Source organism: Centroberyx affinis, unplaced genomic scaffold (genome assembly GCF_046629955.1).
Source record: "Centroberyx affinis isolate AG114_WGS23_722 - 3 ecotype Tasmania unplaced genomic scaffold, CSIRO-AGI_Caff_v1 ptg001598l_1, whole genome shotgun sequence".
Lineage (NCBI taxonomy): Eukaryota > Metazoa > Chordata > Actinopteri > Beryciformes > Berycidae > Centroberyx > Centroberyx affinis.
In genome coordinates, this window is record NW_027280044.1 from 142,501 (window position 1) to 159,890 (window position 17,390).

The 17,390-nt window shown below is 43.3% G+C and overlaps 1 protein-coding gene across 1 annotated transcript in view; it reads right to left on the minus strand.

Moving 5' to 3' along the window:
- LOC139651123 (voltage-dependent R-type calcium channel subunit alpha-1E) overlaps nt 1–17,390 on the minus strand; it is a 63,629-nt gene that overhangs the window by 18,993 nt on the left and 27,246 nt on the right. Inside the window, exons 6-22 of the mRNA XM_071527975.1 lie at nt 17,057–17,247; nt 14,389–14,492; nt 13,008–13,123; nt 12,248–12,301; nt 10,342–10,437; nt 9,859–10,068; nt 9,521–9,633; nt 9,159–9,271; nt 8,448–8,579; nt 7,605–7,674; nt 7,228–7,345; nt 6,851–6,918; nt 6,440–6,531; nt 2,591–3,532; nt 2,044–2,297; nt 1,583–1,694; nt 500–629 (exon numbers count right to left, since the gene is read on the minus strand). Coding sequence (XP_071384076.1) covers nt 500–629; nt 1,583–1,694; nt 2,044–2,297; nt 2,591–3,532; nt 6,440–6,531; nt 6,851–6,918; nt 7,228–7,345; nt 7,605–7,674; nt 8,448–8,579; nt 9,159–9,271; nt 9,521–9,633; nt 9,859–10,068; nt 10,342–10,437; nt 12,248–12,301; nt 13,008–13,123; nt 14,389–14,492; nt 17,057–17,247 — 2,915 coding nt within the window. The remainder of the gene's footprint in view (nt 1–499; nt 630–1,582; nt 1,695–2,043; nt 2,298–2,590; nt 3,533–6,439; nt 6,532–6,850; nt 6,919–7,227; nt 7,346–7,604; nt 7,675–8,447; nt 8,580–9,158; nt 9,272–9,520; nt 9,634–9,858; nt 10,069–10,341; nt 10,438–12,247; nt 12,302–13,007; nt 13,124–14,388; nt 14,493–17,056; nt 17,248–17,390) is intronic.

Below are 17,390 nucleotides of genomic sequence, written 5' to 3' on the forward strand. Positions count from 1 at the left end.
AGTTCCTTCTTTTTACTAGTTGCATCGGTTTCATGACCTGAAGGGTTATGTCTCTCAGCTGGTGGTTTAGTATGACAGAATCCCCTCAGCTGATGGTAATACAACACAGTATGATTAGCCTCATTTCACCAATAAGCAACATCATTGCATCTCAGACCCCATTTGCCTCAATCATCAGCGATTTAATTCCCCCCCATCAAGTCACATCAGGAGTCTTTTTGCAAAACGAATTAGGGAAATGTTTTCTTTTTTTTGTTTTGTTCTTTTGCTGCTTAGCATACCCAAAGCGAGCTACGAGACCCAAGGCACAAATAGATAGTGATTGAAATTTTATCTCAGGAGTTAACAGAGTGACACAGGAGATAATGAAATCATTAAAACAGCAGGAATATTCTGGATGGTATTAAGTCATTAATGTTACAGCTGGGCCTCTGACATTGAGAGATTAACGCTATGATATAATGTGCATACACACACACACACACACACACACACACACCTTGTTCCAGTCAGAGGAGGTGGCTACAGGGTCCTCAGCAGCCAGCGCTATGCTACTAGCAGCTATGACCAGCAGGATGGACAACTCAAAGTACCTGAGGTTCACCACGTAGTGACACGCTCGACGCACCCTGAGCGAGAGGAGAGGAGTGGAGAGGAGGGGTGACATAATTAAGAAAGTGACAGTAAGACTCTAATTTTGCACAGGCTGAAATTGGATAGTTTCATAATGGAAAGGAGAGGGGAAGCTTGGGAATAACAAGATGCATGTAGTGCAGCAAATCCTAATTAACTCTGAACTGAAAAGTACGGCTAATTATGAAAAAATAAAAAATGATGTCTGTACACTTTGCAAATGCTCCAATGGTGAAAATTGATTGCGACCACATGTGATGTTTGGAGTACCAGTTCCTCATCGCATCAACATTAGAAAAGTAATGCACTTCTAAAGAGTCCACTCCACTTATAAGGACTCCTGTGAGAAGTCTACTCCAGCAGGAGAAGCAGTTTAAAGGACAAGGGAAGGGTAAGAGGGAGCAACCAGGGCTTTAGTACTGGAGTCTGGATTTGGTCTCAAGTCTGGAGTTGAGTTCACTTTTCTGTGGACTTGGACCTGTGTTTGTCCTGTGCCTATTGTGACTCAGACTTGTCTAGGTCTCGGCCACTAATGTATGTGGACTCAATTTTTTCTTTGTGACTAACTCATCTTTTTCTCAGCATATCTATAACTTTTTAAAGGATGACTGGCTAGCTACATCCATTCCAATGCACTTTTCATCCCGCCAGTGGATGTTGAAGGGTTTAATACAGAGCTCCTTTGCAGGCAAATCTACATCTCTGTTCATCCAGAGAAAATTACAAAACTCCTTAATTATCATTTTTGCATTCAGAAATGCATATACCCTCTTTATTGCTTATTTCAATTTTTGACAAGGATATTACTTGATTTGTTCAGGACTCGTTCTTGACTTAGTCTCGACCCCTTTTGGAATTGGTCTTGACTCAAACTCGATTCGACCTGGTCTTGGACTCGACTTGGACTTGATAATGGTTAGTCTTGACTGCAGCCCTGGTAGCAACTTACGGGTTGTCAGGTTTGAAGATGAACATGCTGTCTGGGGTCACAGTGTTGACAGGCTTGGTCTCCTCTGCCTCCTCCTTCTCTGGCTTACAGGCTTCAGGGTCCTTACTGTTGACTGGAGGAGGACAGGAGAAGAAGAAGACGAAGAAGAAGAAGAAGAAGAAGAAGAAGAAGAAGAAGAAGAAGAAGAAGAAGAAGAAGAAGAAGATGAAGAAGAAGAAGAAGAAAGGAGAAGTAAGGAGAGGTGAGGGAAGGAGAAGAAAAAGAAAGAGGAGGAAAGATTGGGTAGTATGAGAGGAAGGAAGAGAGGATATGGGTAGAGATGACAAAAAGAAAAAAGAATAGAAATAGCAGCCAAAAACTATATTAACAAAGCAACAACTCATCAATAATCATTCAGTCAATTAAACCTTTAGTCGTACCAACAGTGCCAAACTGCTATGGACCAAGAGGCTCTACTGTACCTGTGATAGTGGAGAGCTCCATGGACGACTGCACATTGGGCACCTCTATGATCACACTGGAGCTGAACTGAGACTTGTCCTGGTCCAGACACACTGCAGTGCTATGGTCCGTCTCTGTGTCTCCCCTATTGCCCTCTGGGACACCAGGGGGCGAGGTCTGCTGCAGAGCGGACGGGTCTGACTGCTGAGGAGGCTCTTCCTGCTTCTGGGTGTCTGGTTGGTCAGCGTCCCCTCCCTGACTCTGGTCACCCTGTCTGTAGATACACAGAAATACTTTACTGGGTAGATATGAAGAGAGAGAGACATACGTGTGTTGTGTTGATATTGATGGTAATAAACCAACAAACTGAGGAAAATACAGCAAGAGAAAGCCCATGACCTCAAGCAGGTAACTGTCTACTGGGAGGGAGTAACTTCAGAGGGTGACAAGTCGGGCTTGTGTTTTATAGACTTTATATTAAACAGATGTTTGGCACACTTAAGTGAAAAATACTGCCAAACAAAATTGTCCATTCAAACGCACCTTAGATGAGCAGATCTGTCTCACCTGCTCTCTTCAGGTTGGCAGGTCTCTCCCTCCTTCTTCCCTACCCCTCCTTCCTTATCCTCTGCTTCTCCTGGATTCCTCCTCCTCTCCCTGCTGACGGAGCGACTAGCCGAGCGGCTTCCATCCCCCGGAGACGACCCCTGACTCCTGGCCCCGGTTTGCAGGTCACAGCGAAGTGGTACCCTCCTGCCCCTGACGCCACCATGACCTCCCATCTCAGGGGTCAGAGTGTCGCCGTTATCCGGCGGCCGGAACTTCTTCACCGCCCTGTGTCGCCGTTCACCGTTCAACCTGGGGCTCCGACGCTCATTCAGGGGGTTGTGACTCTGATTAATGCCTAGCTTTCCACTCTCAGAGACGGGCTCTGATTCGGGAGGGTCGGGCAGCGGCATGTCGATGGGATCCAGTGACTCTGGCACTAACACTGACATTGGGGGCTCAGGTATGCCACCAGACAGGGCGACATCTAGAGGCGTATCCATGGGGACGGAGGAGCCTGCAGCCTGGGTCTTGGCTGGGGAGGCCAAGGGGGCTTCCAGGTGCTTCAGGCTGCCTGAAGGAGTGTGCAGGGTGGGCTTGCTGTTCTGTGACAGCTGGTTTGGTTGTCCAGGCTGGGCCGGGGCCGGGGCAGGGGCAGGGGCAGGGGCAGGGGCGGAGCCAGGAGGCCCGTCCTTCTCCTCGCTGGGGCTGCTGAACAGGATCTCTCGGCTGGACATCTGGCGCTGTCTCCGCAGCTGGCTGGTCCTCTGCTCCCACACTGACATGGTCATCCTTCTTCTCCTCTCCCTCCTGGACATGAAAGAGTTAGAGGGGTTGAGAGGCGGGGGTGGGCAGCTCTCCCTGATGCTACCCTGGGCCTCCTCCAGGGAGTAGGAGTAGGCAGGCCGGCTGCGGTGGATGGCTCTTTTCCTGTACAGGTAGGGCCGCCTCCTCCGGCTGCCACTGGGGAGAGAAAGAGAAGACACAATGTCAGTGTATTGTAGCAGCCTGAAGCAATTTAATTATTATATGCAGTGCCAAGTTTAGTATAGGATTAAGTTACCATTAGTTAAGGTTGTTAACATTTGATTTGAGACATTTTCTTTTTAGCCTGTAGTATTATTTATTGATCCAAATCTGGAGCAACTTTTATTTGCATTCTGGGTATTCACCTAAAGGCTAATATATTTCAAAATAGCATTTCCAAATCTGCTCTGATGGACTCAAATTGCTACATTCCTGCTTCCCTTTTTGTTTTATGAAATGTAAAATAGTAAACAAGACATTTGTATCGAGAAATGAGTATTACACAGCAAGAGCTTTGGTCTGATGTTCAAGCGCTTCATAGACAACAACAAGCAATTTCATTTCAACATGAAGCAATTTACTGGATCAATGAAGATGTTATGTGATAAATTAACCAAACCAAGAGGAGTTGTTGTGTGACTATAATAAAAGAAGTGAAAGATGCAGAATGAAATCAGTGGCGTAGATACAAAAATGCGGAATCAAAAAAGATTTGAGAGTTTGGAGGTACAGGAAAGAGCATGAACAGAATATTATACAAGAAGATGAGTCTAGAACATTTACCCATTTAAGAAAATCAGGCAGGCGTTTGTGAGAGATTCAGAGAGCTGAACAGACAGTGTTACTTACTGGTGCGTGGACTCTTGTGTGGTCCGTGTTATCAATGAGCGATTGGTTGAAAACAAGACATTAGTGCTTTTGTGAGCAGAGACAAAACAGGCCAGGAGACACACAGCAAAACAAACCTAAAAACCCATTGACTACCTTTGTACACAGAGACTAAATTCATTTAAAACCATGCAAAACAACTTTGTGTATGCTTTCAATGCCATTCATCTACTGTTCCTAATTTGTTATTCATTGGTAAGTATAAATTAGTCAAGGGTAAAACTGCTATACAGAACACTTTCCAAACATATTTAATTGCTACATCATCTAATCTGTTTGTTTGGGAATATTTCCATTATGCATATCTCTTTCTAAACGTTTTATCATAATTAGCTGATTGTTTTGGAGGCTAAATATTGACTGGATGCTCGATGCTTTGGTGTGTGTCTCCATCGGAGCCAAGCGGCACATTGACAAACAAGATGGTAGCAGTATTAGAACAGTCTGAACAACATTCATAAACATCAACAATAAGCGCAACACTGATAAAGAAGACACCTCAGGTAGATTGAGATGTTACAGATAGTCAGAGCTACAGTATGGTACAGGTATAAAACATAGAGAGATGGGCTCCATCAGCAAACACAGTTAAGGGGGGACATTATTTCGATACCCTTTAAACAAAACAACCACATTGGGATGCATCTCTGAGCACCGTTGCCACCTCAGAGGACTGACACATTAGCATTCTTTCAGTTCATGCTAGTAGAGCTGAATGAGGAAATTTGTGTGCTGAGCTTCAAAATATTCAGAGAGTTCAGAACGCTCAAGAGCATTTGGGTGAAGGATTAAAATCTCTGCACAGAGGAAGAAAAACTCTACGCACACTGAAAACATTATCCAAAAAATTTCAGTCCAGCATCAATCACTTGCAAATCATTCTCAGTGAGTGTGCGTCTACATTTTGTTTTTCTTCCTTTGATCATGCTGGCCTAATGCATGCATTCCCCTCTTTCACTGAGCAAACACCCTCATGCAAGTTTCTCCAAGGTCAGCAGAGGCAGGTACTGCTGGGGTTTCATCGCTGACATCAGAGATGAGACCAGAAACCCTTAAAGTTCAGAGTGTCCTCTCTGAATACAGATGCTGGCCCAGGCGACCCTGTGGTATTCCACTCTTCTCTATGGCTTCTGACAAGAGCCTGACCCTCAGTATGTCAGCCGCTTTAAAATTGGCTGCACTGAAACTAAAGCACAACTCTAATTTTCTTTCTCTTCAGTTCTATCTTGAAAGTTTTATTGAAGCGACAAGAAATCCACCTCGGAAGTACTTTCAATTGTCATCTCGTCATGTCTTCCACATGCCCATGCAGCAAACTGCTCTGTTTTCAATACACAGCGTGCATACATAGCCAGCGGCCTCCACTCCGATGCATGCACATGCACCTCCACCACCTACAACAAGGCACTGTGCAGCCATTCCCTGAGGCAGATCATCTATACTGTAACTGGGCATTGATAAAATTAAGTGCATAAAAGTCACATTTCTTTATAAATCTAATGTTTTATGGGGAACAATACTTAAACAGATCAAAGCCTCTCAGACACTTTGCTATACTTATACTCTGTCCTGGCAACAAAATCCTCCCAGAGAAGGAAGAGTCTTCCCTAAGAACCAAACTACATTAGTGTAATGGGCACACCATATTAATTTGGACACTAAGTAACCCTGTCTCTATAGCAACGATATAAGCAACCCCCCACCCTCTGGTGAAACCAGTAAGCCTGCCAGTAACCATGGAGACATGGACTTCAATTTAGAGCAAATTGCACAGCTGGGAGACAAGATAGACCTGTCAGTAAAGACGTATCAATACCTCTCTAGTTAGACGGCCTCAAATACCGATTCTCTCAACAGGCCTTTATTGACGTTGAAGAGCTGAAAGCCAGCACTTACACATTCTTGTTAGCAGCACAGCGTGAAGCTGTGACCCTTAGCCTCCATCTTATAGCTGTTGCGTATGCTGTAGTTTCAGTAGTAGGGTGAAACTACTGCACCACATGATAGACTCACAACTTGCTGGAGGCTACAGTGACTCCTGCTGAGTGTTAGTACCATTGGTTAGTCCTATATAGACATTCCCCGGGGGAAGGAGGGAGGGAGGGAGAGGAGGAGAGAGACAGAGGGAGGAGAGGAGGAGGTCAGGCAGGGGGAGTGGCTGCATACAGCACTTACTCTGAAGACATGAAGGAGGACATTGGTCCGACCTCCTTAGCCTTCTGGAGAGCATGCTTCTGGTTGAACGCTGCCTCTGCCTCCTCTTCATCCTGAGGAGAGGAGAGGAGAGGAGAGGAGAAGAGAGGAGAGGAGAGGAGAGGAGAGGAGAGGAGGGGAGAGGAGAGGAGAGGAAAATTAGATTAATTACAGCACCTAAAATCATGAATTTTAAAGTATTGAATAGAACAGAACTGATGAGTGCAGGATAGAGCAGAACCGGACACAACAGAATAGAAAACCTCAGGCAGAGTATCAAGAATAAAAGCTTTATATAGGAGGCAAGGTGACAAGGACAAGGTATACAAAACCAGGCTTGTTCATTCAATGTAATTAAATTTTTTCCCCCCATTATTTATCTATTTAGTTTACCTTGGTGAGTTCTTGTGCATTAGCAAGGTTATCCACAGCAATGGCCAAGAAGACATTCAGCAGTGTGTCTGGTCACAACTGTGTTAAGGACACGGTCAAAGTGCTATCACACTGAAAAAAAAAATATAATCACTTCTTCTTGCTCTTCTTCAAAGACATTACCTTATAATTACTTCAAAACAAAGCTTGATTTCCAACCATTTGAGCTTCTTTTACTGCTAATGAAACTGAAAATTGTCATTCTAAAATGACATCCACAATTTGAAAAAAGTGATAGAAAAACGCAATTTAAGTTACCTACTGCAGGCAATGAATATATGGCATTATGGAATGAAACCCTTCATATTTTTCCTTGTAGGGAGGATGAACAAGGATACAGTTTCCGAACAGAGTGAGCACAATGAAGTAGATAGAGGACCACATGCCAGACTTGACTCCTCCTTGAGAGCGAATACCGTTGTACATCACCTCATTCCAGTCCTCTCCAGTCAAGATCTGAGAAAACACAGACACACGTATACCACGCACACACACACACACACACACACACACAAAAGTTATCCCGAGCAGCACTGGGCGTGTTTAGTAATGCAGTCGCCACATTTAAGGGTGTAACTACAACATAGTTTCAAGATAATTACACATTTTTTATACTGTGATTCTCTTCATTGTAATAACTTTGTGTGCAGGCTTGTGTTACTTTCTGCTATGAGTAGAGTGCAATAAAACTACAGTGACTGGTTTATTTCCAGACCTGAAAGACAGTCATGATGGCTGCAGGAAAGGTGTCAAAGTTTGTCGGTGTGTAGTCTTCAAAGGTGAACCTGAGAGAAAGATATGACACATATCGCACTTTAAAAAGCTGAACCAGGTCTAGGATTTTAGATTACTCTCTTTCTGTCGGAGATAAATCGATCCTCCTCCTTTCCCACTGGCTGGCTGATGGAGTGGGAGCTGTTTTCTGTGCGCTCTGTATTCTGGAGGCCAGTTCAAACACAAGGCCATGCTTGTCTTCCTCGCCCAGCCTTTATTGAAGTGACAGCTTCTCGGAAACAGCCTTCGACTCAGGGGAAAACCAAGGAACAATAGCTATGTTTGTGACAAAGACAGAATCTTAAATCTCTTCCGTCTCTTGGTAGTAAGCAAACAATTGCAGAGGACAGGCTTAACACAGGACAATCTATCTTCTCTTCAATTGTGTGAGGAAGCGAGAAAAGATGGGGCAGAGGAATGGGCTTGGGAGTTGACAAACATAATTTGAAAATGAATGCACTGCTGTATTCAATAAGGAGGAATCTACTGAACCACAAAGTCTACTTTAGCCTTGTTTCCATCTTTTGTGAATGTGTATTTATTGGAACCAGATAGGAAACGTTTACCAAACTGTGTGGGAGAGAACAAGGTCTGTATTTTCTGTCAAATTGATTTCATGTCTGTCTCTGCCTGGCTAGTTGCTAGCTTCACTCCATTTTGTTATGGACCAGCAAACAGTCATGCACAGAAAGCAATTAAAATAAAGATTTTTTTCCTGCTTATACAGGACTTAAGCGGCAGTATTCTACTCAGACACGACCTGTGCCTGAATATCTATTGCTACCTGCCACCGAAGAGCTGCATGCCGAGCAGTGCGAAGACAACAATGAAGAGGAAGAGAAGGAAGATAAGGGAGATGATGGACTTCATGGAATTCATCAGAGAGACGACCAGGTTTCTCAGAGACGCCCAATACCTTGACAGACACAAAATGCCACATAAGTGCAAGAAGAAAAAAGATGAACACAAAAGATAACACAGTATCTTGTATTAATGTCAAAATATGTCAAAACAGTCTGTAAGGATAATAAGAAAATTATAGCGCTTACAAATAGGCTGCTCTAAATTTTGGTTTCACTGTCTTCAGTACAGTGTAGTTCTTTGTGAATAGTAGGGATGGGACAATATGCTTTTATGATTCGATACACAATATGGGGTTCATGTTTCAATACAACCACAATGGGATGTAATAAGTAAAAGTTCAATGACAACAAAGTCTGACTGTGCAGAATTCTGTGCCACAAATCTTTCTAGCAATGGCACTGGCTGGCTAGAATGTAAACAATAATTAAAAATGTCATTACAAAGTCATCTCATTTGTGATTACTACAGCAGAATAAAATGTAGCTAATATTGCGTTTCATTTCTCTGCCCCACGATACGTATTGTCACATTTTTGTATTGTGATATATTGCATTTCAATATAGCGTCCCATCCCTAGTGAATAGTAAAAATACTAGTCCTAAACAGTTGGCATAAAGTGAGGGAGACTAACTTGGTGATCTTGAAGATCCTCAGCAGACGGAGGGCACGCAGGACACTGATGCCAAACGAGGTGCCAGGCCTGAAGAAACCCCACAGCACCTCAAAGATACTGCCCACGATTACCTAGAGATATATATAGGAAAACAACAGCAGCCTTAATGAGAACACATAGCCACAAATCCATTGCCACCTGCACTTATGAGAGAGTGAGAGAGAGAATAGAAGGAGAGAGAGAGGCAAAGCAGCAGAGACAGATATAGAGGAAGAGGGAACTGATGCTGCATAATTTAAGTACACATGCGCTTGTGCAAGAGGAAGAGAGATTACAGAGAGAATGAAAGAGAGATCAAGAGGAGGAGAGGGAGTACTGACACTGCAGTCGAAGCAGTTGAAAGAGGAGTGGAAGTAGAGCCGCGGTCCCAGGCTGTACATCTTCAGGAACATCTCAGTCAGGAACAGAGCCAGGAACAGGAACTCTGCATAGTCTGGAACAACAACAACAACAAGAACGCAAACGGGCATTAACATATTGTAAAATACAAATACATAGACTGTGGCAATTATAATGACGAAAACAACAACTTTCAGACCCATGAGACAGCTTTTATAGTAGCGAGAACAAATGTGTATTAACTACCCGAACACATCCCAGATATGGATGTAACCCGCTTGCGGCAGGACGTGCTGAGATGAAATGAGGTGCGACTCACAGAGGAAGACGGACAGCCAGAGGGGCTGGTTGTGGTGAACGATGGCCACACACAGCGTGTTGAGAGCCACCAGGCCCAGCACCGTCCAGTAGAAAGTGTGTGTCTTCACCATACGGCGGATGGAGATACGCAGTAGACGCTCCTTCCGGCGGAAATACGCCGTGGGACCTCGCTTAGCACTCCTAATACTGGCTCTGGCCATGGGGATGCCTGGGAGGGTCGGAGGGGTAAAGAGGGAGAGAGAGAGAGCGAAAATACGTATGGTTTAACCAACAGTGCTTGTATGTGTGTGCCCACTCTTGAATCATGCTTGTAGCAGCGCAGTGTTTACACAAATATCAAACATGCATTCCCAAACCTGTAAACAACACTGCAGCAGAGCTCACGGCTCAGCACACTCTACCTTACTGGATACTAAGGTCAAATCATGTGCCCTCCAGTTTATGTGCCCATATTTATAAGCCTATTCAGACACCCACTCACCCACAGAGGAGATGTCACCATATTGTTCCTCGCCTGATTGCCCTCGGTGAACCACATCCATCCCTCTCCTCTTGATGGTGGTGGCTCTCTTCAGCACTGTGAACAGAGGGGGTTGAAGATAACGGTCCCAAAACATGCTGTTCAGACGATATAACCTATCCCTACTGTGAGACTAGATGGGACATACTGTGAAGGCAGTGACACAGGGCAGGTTTTTGGGCAACATGATTGAGCAATAGTGCCTAAGAGCACATCTTGTTGCCAGGAAACTGATTTTTGACTCTATCTAACTTTGTTGCCTGCCTCAACATTGCCCAAAAATTGCCATGTGTATGTCCACCCTAATAGTATTAAGATACCCATAGGTGGACACAGGCACCAGTATGCAAGGTTGGAATCGTATAATGTGATGAAAAGATAATGAAAGAGCAACCCCTCCGCTGCTATTTGATGATACAATCTCAGTCATAGGAACTCATGCTCAGAGGCAGCTTGACGAGCCATGCGTTTTTTCTTGTGCGAGCCATGTTGAAGAGCTGCTGTACAGCTTCAGGGTCCAGACCGTGCAGTGCAGACATGCCTTAATAAGTATGGGGAGCATGTTGTGAACTCTCACTGAGGGAGTTAGAGGGATGTGTCTATGATTACCTTTCATCCACCCCCCCACCCCCCCAACCCACTACCTTGTGATTTTACAAAGTATTTGCGGTAAATATTTGCCTTTTTTTTAATAAGCCACTGATCAAACACGCAGGCAAACACACACAGATGCACAAAAACACTGCTGCCATTTCACACACAGGAGTGTTTGCTAAAAGCAGGAACACTGAGTCCTGTCAACACAAACACAACCACACACACACATAATCACACAAACACACACACACACACACGCTGCTGCCTTTTCAGACCAGTGGTTGCTAAGGCAACAGCAGTGCGCCACCTTTCTTTTTAATCAAAGCTATTAGAGCTTGTGCATCTATTTCCATCTCAACAGCTGGACCCACTATCTGCTTTTACTACAGAGTTGTGTTATTTAACACTAAGGCCCAAATTTCTTTTTCCCTGGAGAGGTCAGAGTGTCTTTGTGCTTCAACTGACAAAAAACAAATTGGCTGTTGAATTGTTGAATAAGGACTTGTTTTCCTTTTTCTATGTTATAGCGTTCATTTGTGTGAGTATGTGTGTTTGTGTGTGTGTGTGGTAAAAGGGGGTGGTGAAGTCGGTGAGGGGAGGAGCAGAACAGAAGACGGTTCTCACCATAGTTACCACCTGTACTCCACTCTGGGAGGCTCCTGAGAGCTGCCAATCAATCAACATTTAATAAAAACCCTGTTGGTTTGGTGGGGAGGAAAGGTCAGACTACAGTTGATAGGGTCAGAGGTCACAGTAGGCTTAGCTGTATGTGGGGTGCAGCGTCTTAGTGACAGGTTTAGCAATATCGGTGCTTATTCTGACATGTGGCATGGAGAATTGTTTTTGAAGATGCAATGGCACCTACTTTTTTTGCACCACAATAAAAGCAACAGAAACAATATTCTGGTCAGTGTGTGTTCTCAGCCGATTGGGCTTTTTTGTAATAAGAGTAATCTTAATTTCAATTCACTCAAATCAGGAATGAGAAAACAATCAGCCACATGAAAATGCAATTCAACCTCACAGGAGAAGATTTTTTTATACCTCAATTTGAAAACAATACGGTGTGTCAACATTAAAACCACAGATACAAACACAAGATTGATCAGATACACATACATACAGTACAATAGCATATCTCTGAATGGGCTTTAAAAAGCACATCTGCATAGAGTGTACATGCCGGCATAAAATAGATATAATTTAAGCAGAGAGAGAGAGAGAGTATGCAAAGTGGAGCCAGCAAAAGCAAAGACATTTACTGTCTTACCATCGAGGGCAGAAGGTCCTGAATTCTTATTCTCCTCTGCAAGCATCACCTCCTCTGCAAAACAAAAAGTCAAACCACGATCAGAAATGAACAGTAGATGATGATGGTTCAGATGGGCAGAAGTATACAGGCATCCTACCAGTCAAAAGTTTGGACACACGCAATTTTCTTTCTTTTTACTACATTTCACTTTTTTAGAATAACAGTAAAGACATCAAAACTATGAAATAACACAAATGGAATTATGCAGTGACCAAAAAAGTGTTAAACAAATCAAAACTATCTTATAATTTTGATTTCTTTAAAGTAGCCTCCCTTTGACTTGATGGAAAGGCAAAGGCTTTGGAAAGAAATTCATACATAGGCATCAACTTCACTATTTATATTTGTCTAAGAAACAAATTTGAAGCATTTAAGCATACGCCTTTAGATCAAGATGGCTTTAAGATAATGAAAAACATAGTACATTCAATCAGGTGTGTCCAAACCTTTGAATGGTAGTGTATCTATGACTTAAAATACCTTGACTTGATGCTAAGGTAGTACAAATTTTAGTGTGTACATTCATGCCAAATTTGTACCATCCTAAGCCTTAATTGTGGTGAAACAAACAGTTGATCGGACTGGAATGGACTGGGATTAGCCCTGTTTTCCACAATCAACACAATTAGCCTTAAAGCTTCAAGCGAAACATCTATTTTCTTTTCTCATCAAGAGCCTTGGCGTCCCTGAGCAGTGACTGAGCAGAGACTAATGCCACCTGCTCTGTCGATCCAGGCCCGATAGCCGTTGAGCTCTCTCTCAATCTGCTGCTGCCGTCTCAGTTTCATGAAGGCCCTGCGGTTCTCCACCCTCTCTCTCTCCTTGGCAAACTCCCTGCAAACAAACAAAACCACACAGTTATTCATTTACTCTTTGTGTGTGTGATCACATCGGTATTTATAACTGTGATCTCACTGAGATAAATTTCTTTCACAGGACAGTCACTGGGGGAAGAGCTATTGTTGCCGTGACCTGACCTCATCATTCAACCATGAGAGAGGAGAGGAGAGGAGAGGAGAGGAGAAGAGAGGAGAGAGGAGAGGAGAGGAGAGGAGAGGAAAGGAGAGGGGAGGAGAGAGGAGAGGAGAGGAGAGGAGAGGAGAGAGGGAGTTAGGAAAGGAGAGCACGTTATCGGGACTAGAGGTGAAGAGAGGGGAGGAGAGGGGAAAGCAGAGAAGAGCTGGGGAGGTGAAGGAGAAGGAAGGGAAGACAAAAGGAAACGACAAAGGCAAAGGAGGTCTCTGTCTATCTCACTGCGGAGATAATGACAGTGGATTGCCCATTAACCTTTCTGTAAAACCCATTAACTTGTATAGACTCTGACACCATGTATGAAAACGATGCTGCCTGGCTTGACAGTAGCTAGTCTGCCTGCCAGTTGACCGGTCAGTGAGTTAACCAACCAGCTACTTGCGTATGTCATCTGGTTTACCAGACAAACAGCCAGTTAACCAGCTAGCAATCTGTCGAGCTGCCTGACTGTTAATCTGTCTGCCAATCAGACACCTCACCTCACCTTTACTGAAGTTTTTATTATTTTACAGTTTGTTGATAGAGGAGAGTGCAACGTTTTTTTAAAAGTCAGCATGTCAAACATCATGAAAAGACAAAATGCAAAATAGATGTTTAGATGTTTAGGTTAACAATTTAAGAATATGTGTGTCCTGATGGCTCATGCAACCTCAACGTCCAGGGTTCAAATCTGGCCCAGGACACTTGTCACATGTTATTCCACTTCTCTCTCCCAATCTTTCCTTCTCTCTCTCTACTTCAGTCTATCCAATAAAGGCGAAAATCTATCCAATAAAAACAATGTGGTTGTGTGGTTTTTCTGCTTAGCCTTGTCTATACCTGTGTCTACAACAAGAGGCTCAGTCCTTGCTGAGTGTGAACTAGAAAAGTTTATCTCTCTATCTAATAGCCATCTATCTTATTAATAAAGTTTATCTATCTATCTAATATCATCTATCTCATTAATAAATTTTATCTATCTATCTATCTATCTATCTATCTATCTATCTATCTATCTATCTATCTACCTATCTATCCATCTGTCTATCTAAAACCAGCCAGCCCATTGGTCTGAAGTGTGAACCTACCCAGACAGGACTCCCAGCACCAGGTTGAGCACAAAGAAAGAGCCGATGATGATGAGCGGGATGAAGTAGAGCCAGTTCCAGGTGGGGCCCAAGGCATCGTTGGTCTGGAACAACAACAACAAAAATAATAATTTAATTTCCGGAGTTCAGCAAAATCAAGTCAAGCTGACGTAGATTCATGCTGCCACTGGGCTACAAGACTGGAATACAAATATATGAAAAATAAGTGTAGGTGTTTGAGTGGCTGCTGAAGGTTGAAGCCGGAGAGCAGAGAGGGCACCGAACAGAGACATGATGAGTATTGATCTGCTGTGGCCTAACGGAGAGCAGAGAAAATGTGGAGGAGAGTGGAGGTATCCTGCACCAGAGGAGAGATACTGTATGAAACCAATATAGAAACAACACATTACATCACTGCTTTACTTCAGCACCTTGAGCTTGAGAAAGTAAATATGAGTTTTTTTATGTTTTGTGTGTATATTTATCTGTGTGAACATATTCAGGTGTTCATAAAGTGCGTGTCTATATTACTCTGTATGTGCATGTTAAATTGCTAAACTGACCATGTAACAGTAAACATTATTAGAGCAGGTTTTAAGGGTCAGCAGATCCTGTTCAACAGCAGCAGCAGCATGTCATTCATTCCCTCCCTTTCCTGCGTCTTTCCTCGTTCATCAGTAAAGCCCATTCAGCATCACTTAAGGAAACATAATACAATCACTCTGGAAAATCATCTGCCTTCATCTATCTCAATAAAGAACTGAAAGAGCAGGCGACCGCAAATTTTAGCCTGGCACAACAGTTGGCATCTGTGTGTGTACGTCTGTGTGTGTACGTCTGTGTGTCTGTCTGTGTGTGTGTGTGTGTGTGTGTATGTTTGTGTGTGTATGTCTGTAACTGCCTCTTCACTGAGATAAGCTGAGTTGAAACAAGCTGGAGCCACCTGTAAAAACAATATAGCAAAAAGGAAAGAAAGATTCATGAGTGAATTTCCCCAAAAAAACCCCAAAAAATCCTTCCCTTGCCTTATGTAAACACGGATTTGCCACGCTTGTTTGTCTCAAAATGCTTTTCCGATGATTTCACAAGAGCAGGATTTTGTACAATATTACTGTCTGAGCAGGAGCAGGTCATTCTGCTTGGTTACAACCAGAGGTGAACATGATTGGACTTGATTTGTTGGGCGGTCATGCAGGCAAGGGCTAGATCAAATTAGCAGATGGTGCCACTGCCTGGCTTGTGTGTCTGTTTCCCCGTCTATCAAACTGTCTGTCTGCCTGTCTACCTGCTGTATCTGTCTGCTGTTTTCACTCTGACATAGCAGCTAATGAAGCACACACCACCTTCCAGCCTGACATTCCTCTACAGAGGAGAATCATGTAGTTAGTTTAAACACTCATCGCCCGAACAAATGTCTCTGTGAAAAGCAATGTGACATACAGCATGGTACTCATTTTCACTATTCATCTTTTTGAGTCAATTTGAGGCATTTCAAAGAATTATTTCAATTTGCATCATTCAGTCCTCTTAGTCAATCAAAGCAACAGCAACAACATTTCTGGTTCAGCTGTCTATTCTGATTTAAAAATACTTGTATTGCACTGTAGGATGGACCGGGAGGACTGAATGATGTCAGTCAGGGAGGCTGGTAAACTTTATGCCCATGGGGTCCATTGATGTAATAATTATTTAATGCATCACATGAACACAGAAGAATAAAGACACATTTTGAGATCTGGTTAGGGCAGACTTTCGGAGAAGCTCAATGTGAAGTTATCTGCTACATTTGCCTTGCATGCACAGAAAATAACACACCTAACGGTCTGCTCCATAACTGCAGTGAGGTGCCCCCTGTTGAAACAGAGTCACCACCCCAATACCGGTTATTATATATATGTATTATATAAGTATTTATATTTTCCACTCTGAAATTAATTGTCTGACCTTAAAGACTGACACTATGCTTTACTATATGAAAGCGAAAAATGATGTACGTATAATAATATGTATTCTATGTATTTTGAGGCTAAAAAATGATTGTTTACATTTCTAATATTCATAGTGATGAAAGTAAAACAGACCTTTTTTCATCTCCAATTCAAACTCTTCAAGCTCATATGCATATATAACAAAAATGTACACGTCATATAGATTCCAGATTAAATCTTTATTCTGAGAGATATTGAAGGCTGCCATATTTCATAACTAGTAGGTGGACAGCCCAATCAGTATTCTGTTCAGGTGTCCCGACACACAGGGTTATACATTTCTAAAGTCCAATGGAATACAAATGAAAAGCTGAGAGTCGAGCTGAGAGAAAAGCAGGAATCCGCATAACGCTCTGCAGTGTCAACACTAAAATCACAACCCTGTTACCCCAAACCACCTAAACCCCCACACACTGCTTCACCAAATCTAATTGTCCGTCCCTAGGCAGACAGCCTGAGAGAGAAGGAGGGATGGAAGGGTTGCAGAGATCCAGTCAGTCAGCATCAGTGTGTGGGAGCCAAAGCCGCTCTAGTTCATTAGGGTTAATGGGGTCTAAATTGTAACAAAACACTGTTACACCTCAATGATTTGCAGCTATCCAGCAAAAGATTATGACTGACATTCTGTGTGTGTGTGTGTGTGTGTGTGTGTGTTTGTGCATGTGTGTGAGCTGTCTTACGTTATAGAGTACAGTGGTCCATCCCTCCATAGTGATACACTGGAAGACAGTGAGCACAGCGAACAGGATGTTGTCAAACTGGGTAATGCCGTCATTAGGGCCGATCCAGGTGTCACTGCAGTTGTACTTGGCCGGACACCGCCGCACGCCGCAGGGGAACTCAGACTCAGAGGAGTCCACCGTCTCGTTTTCTGAACACACAGGCGGATGGAAGGAAAAATGACAGACAGAAGTTCAGTAAAGCTTGTGATACACAAGGCAATTATTAGGGCAACATCCCAACAACAAACAACAAACTGAGACCAAGGTTCAAAAATGCATTACAATGTTCCCT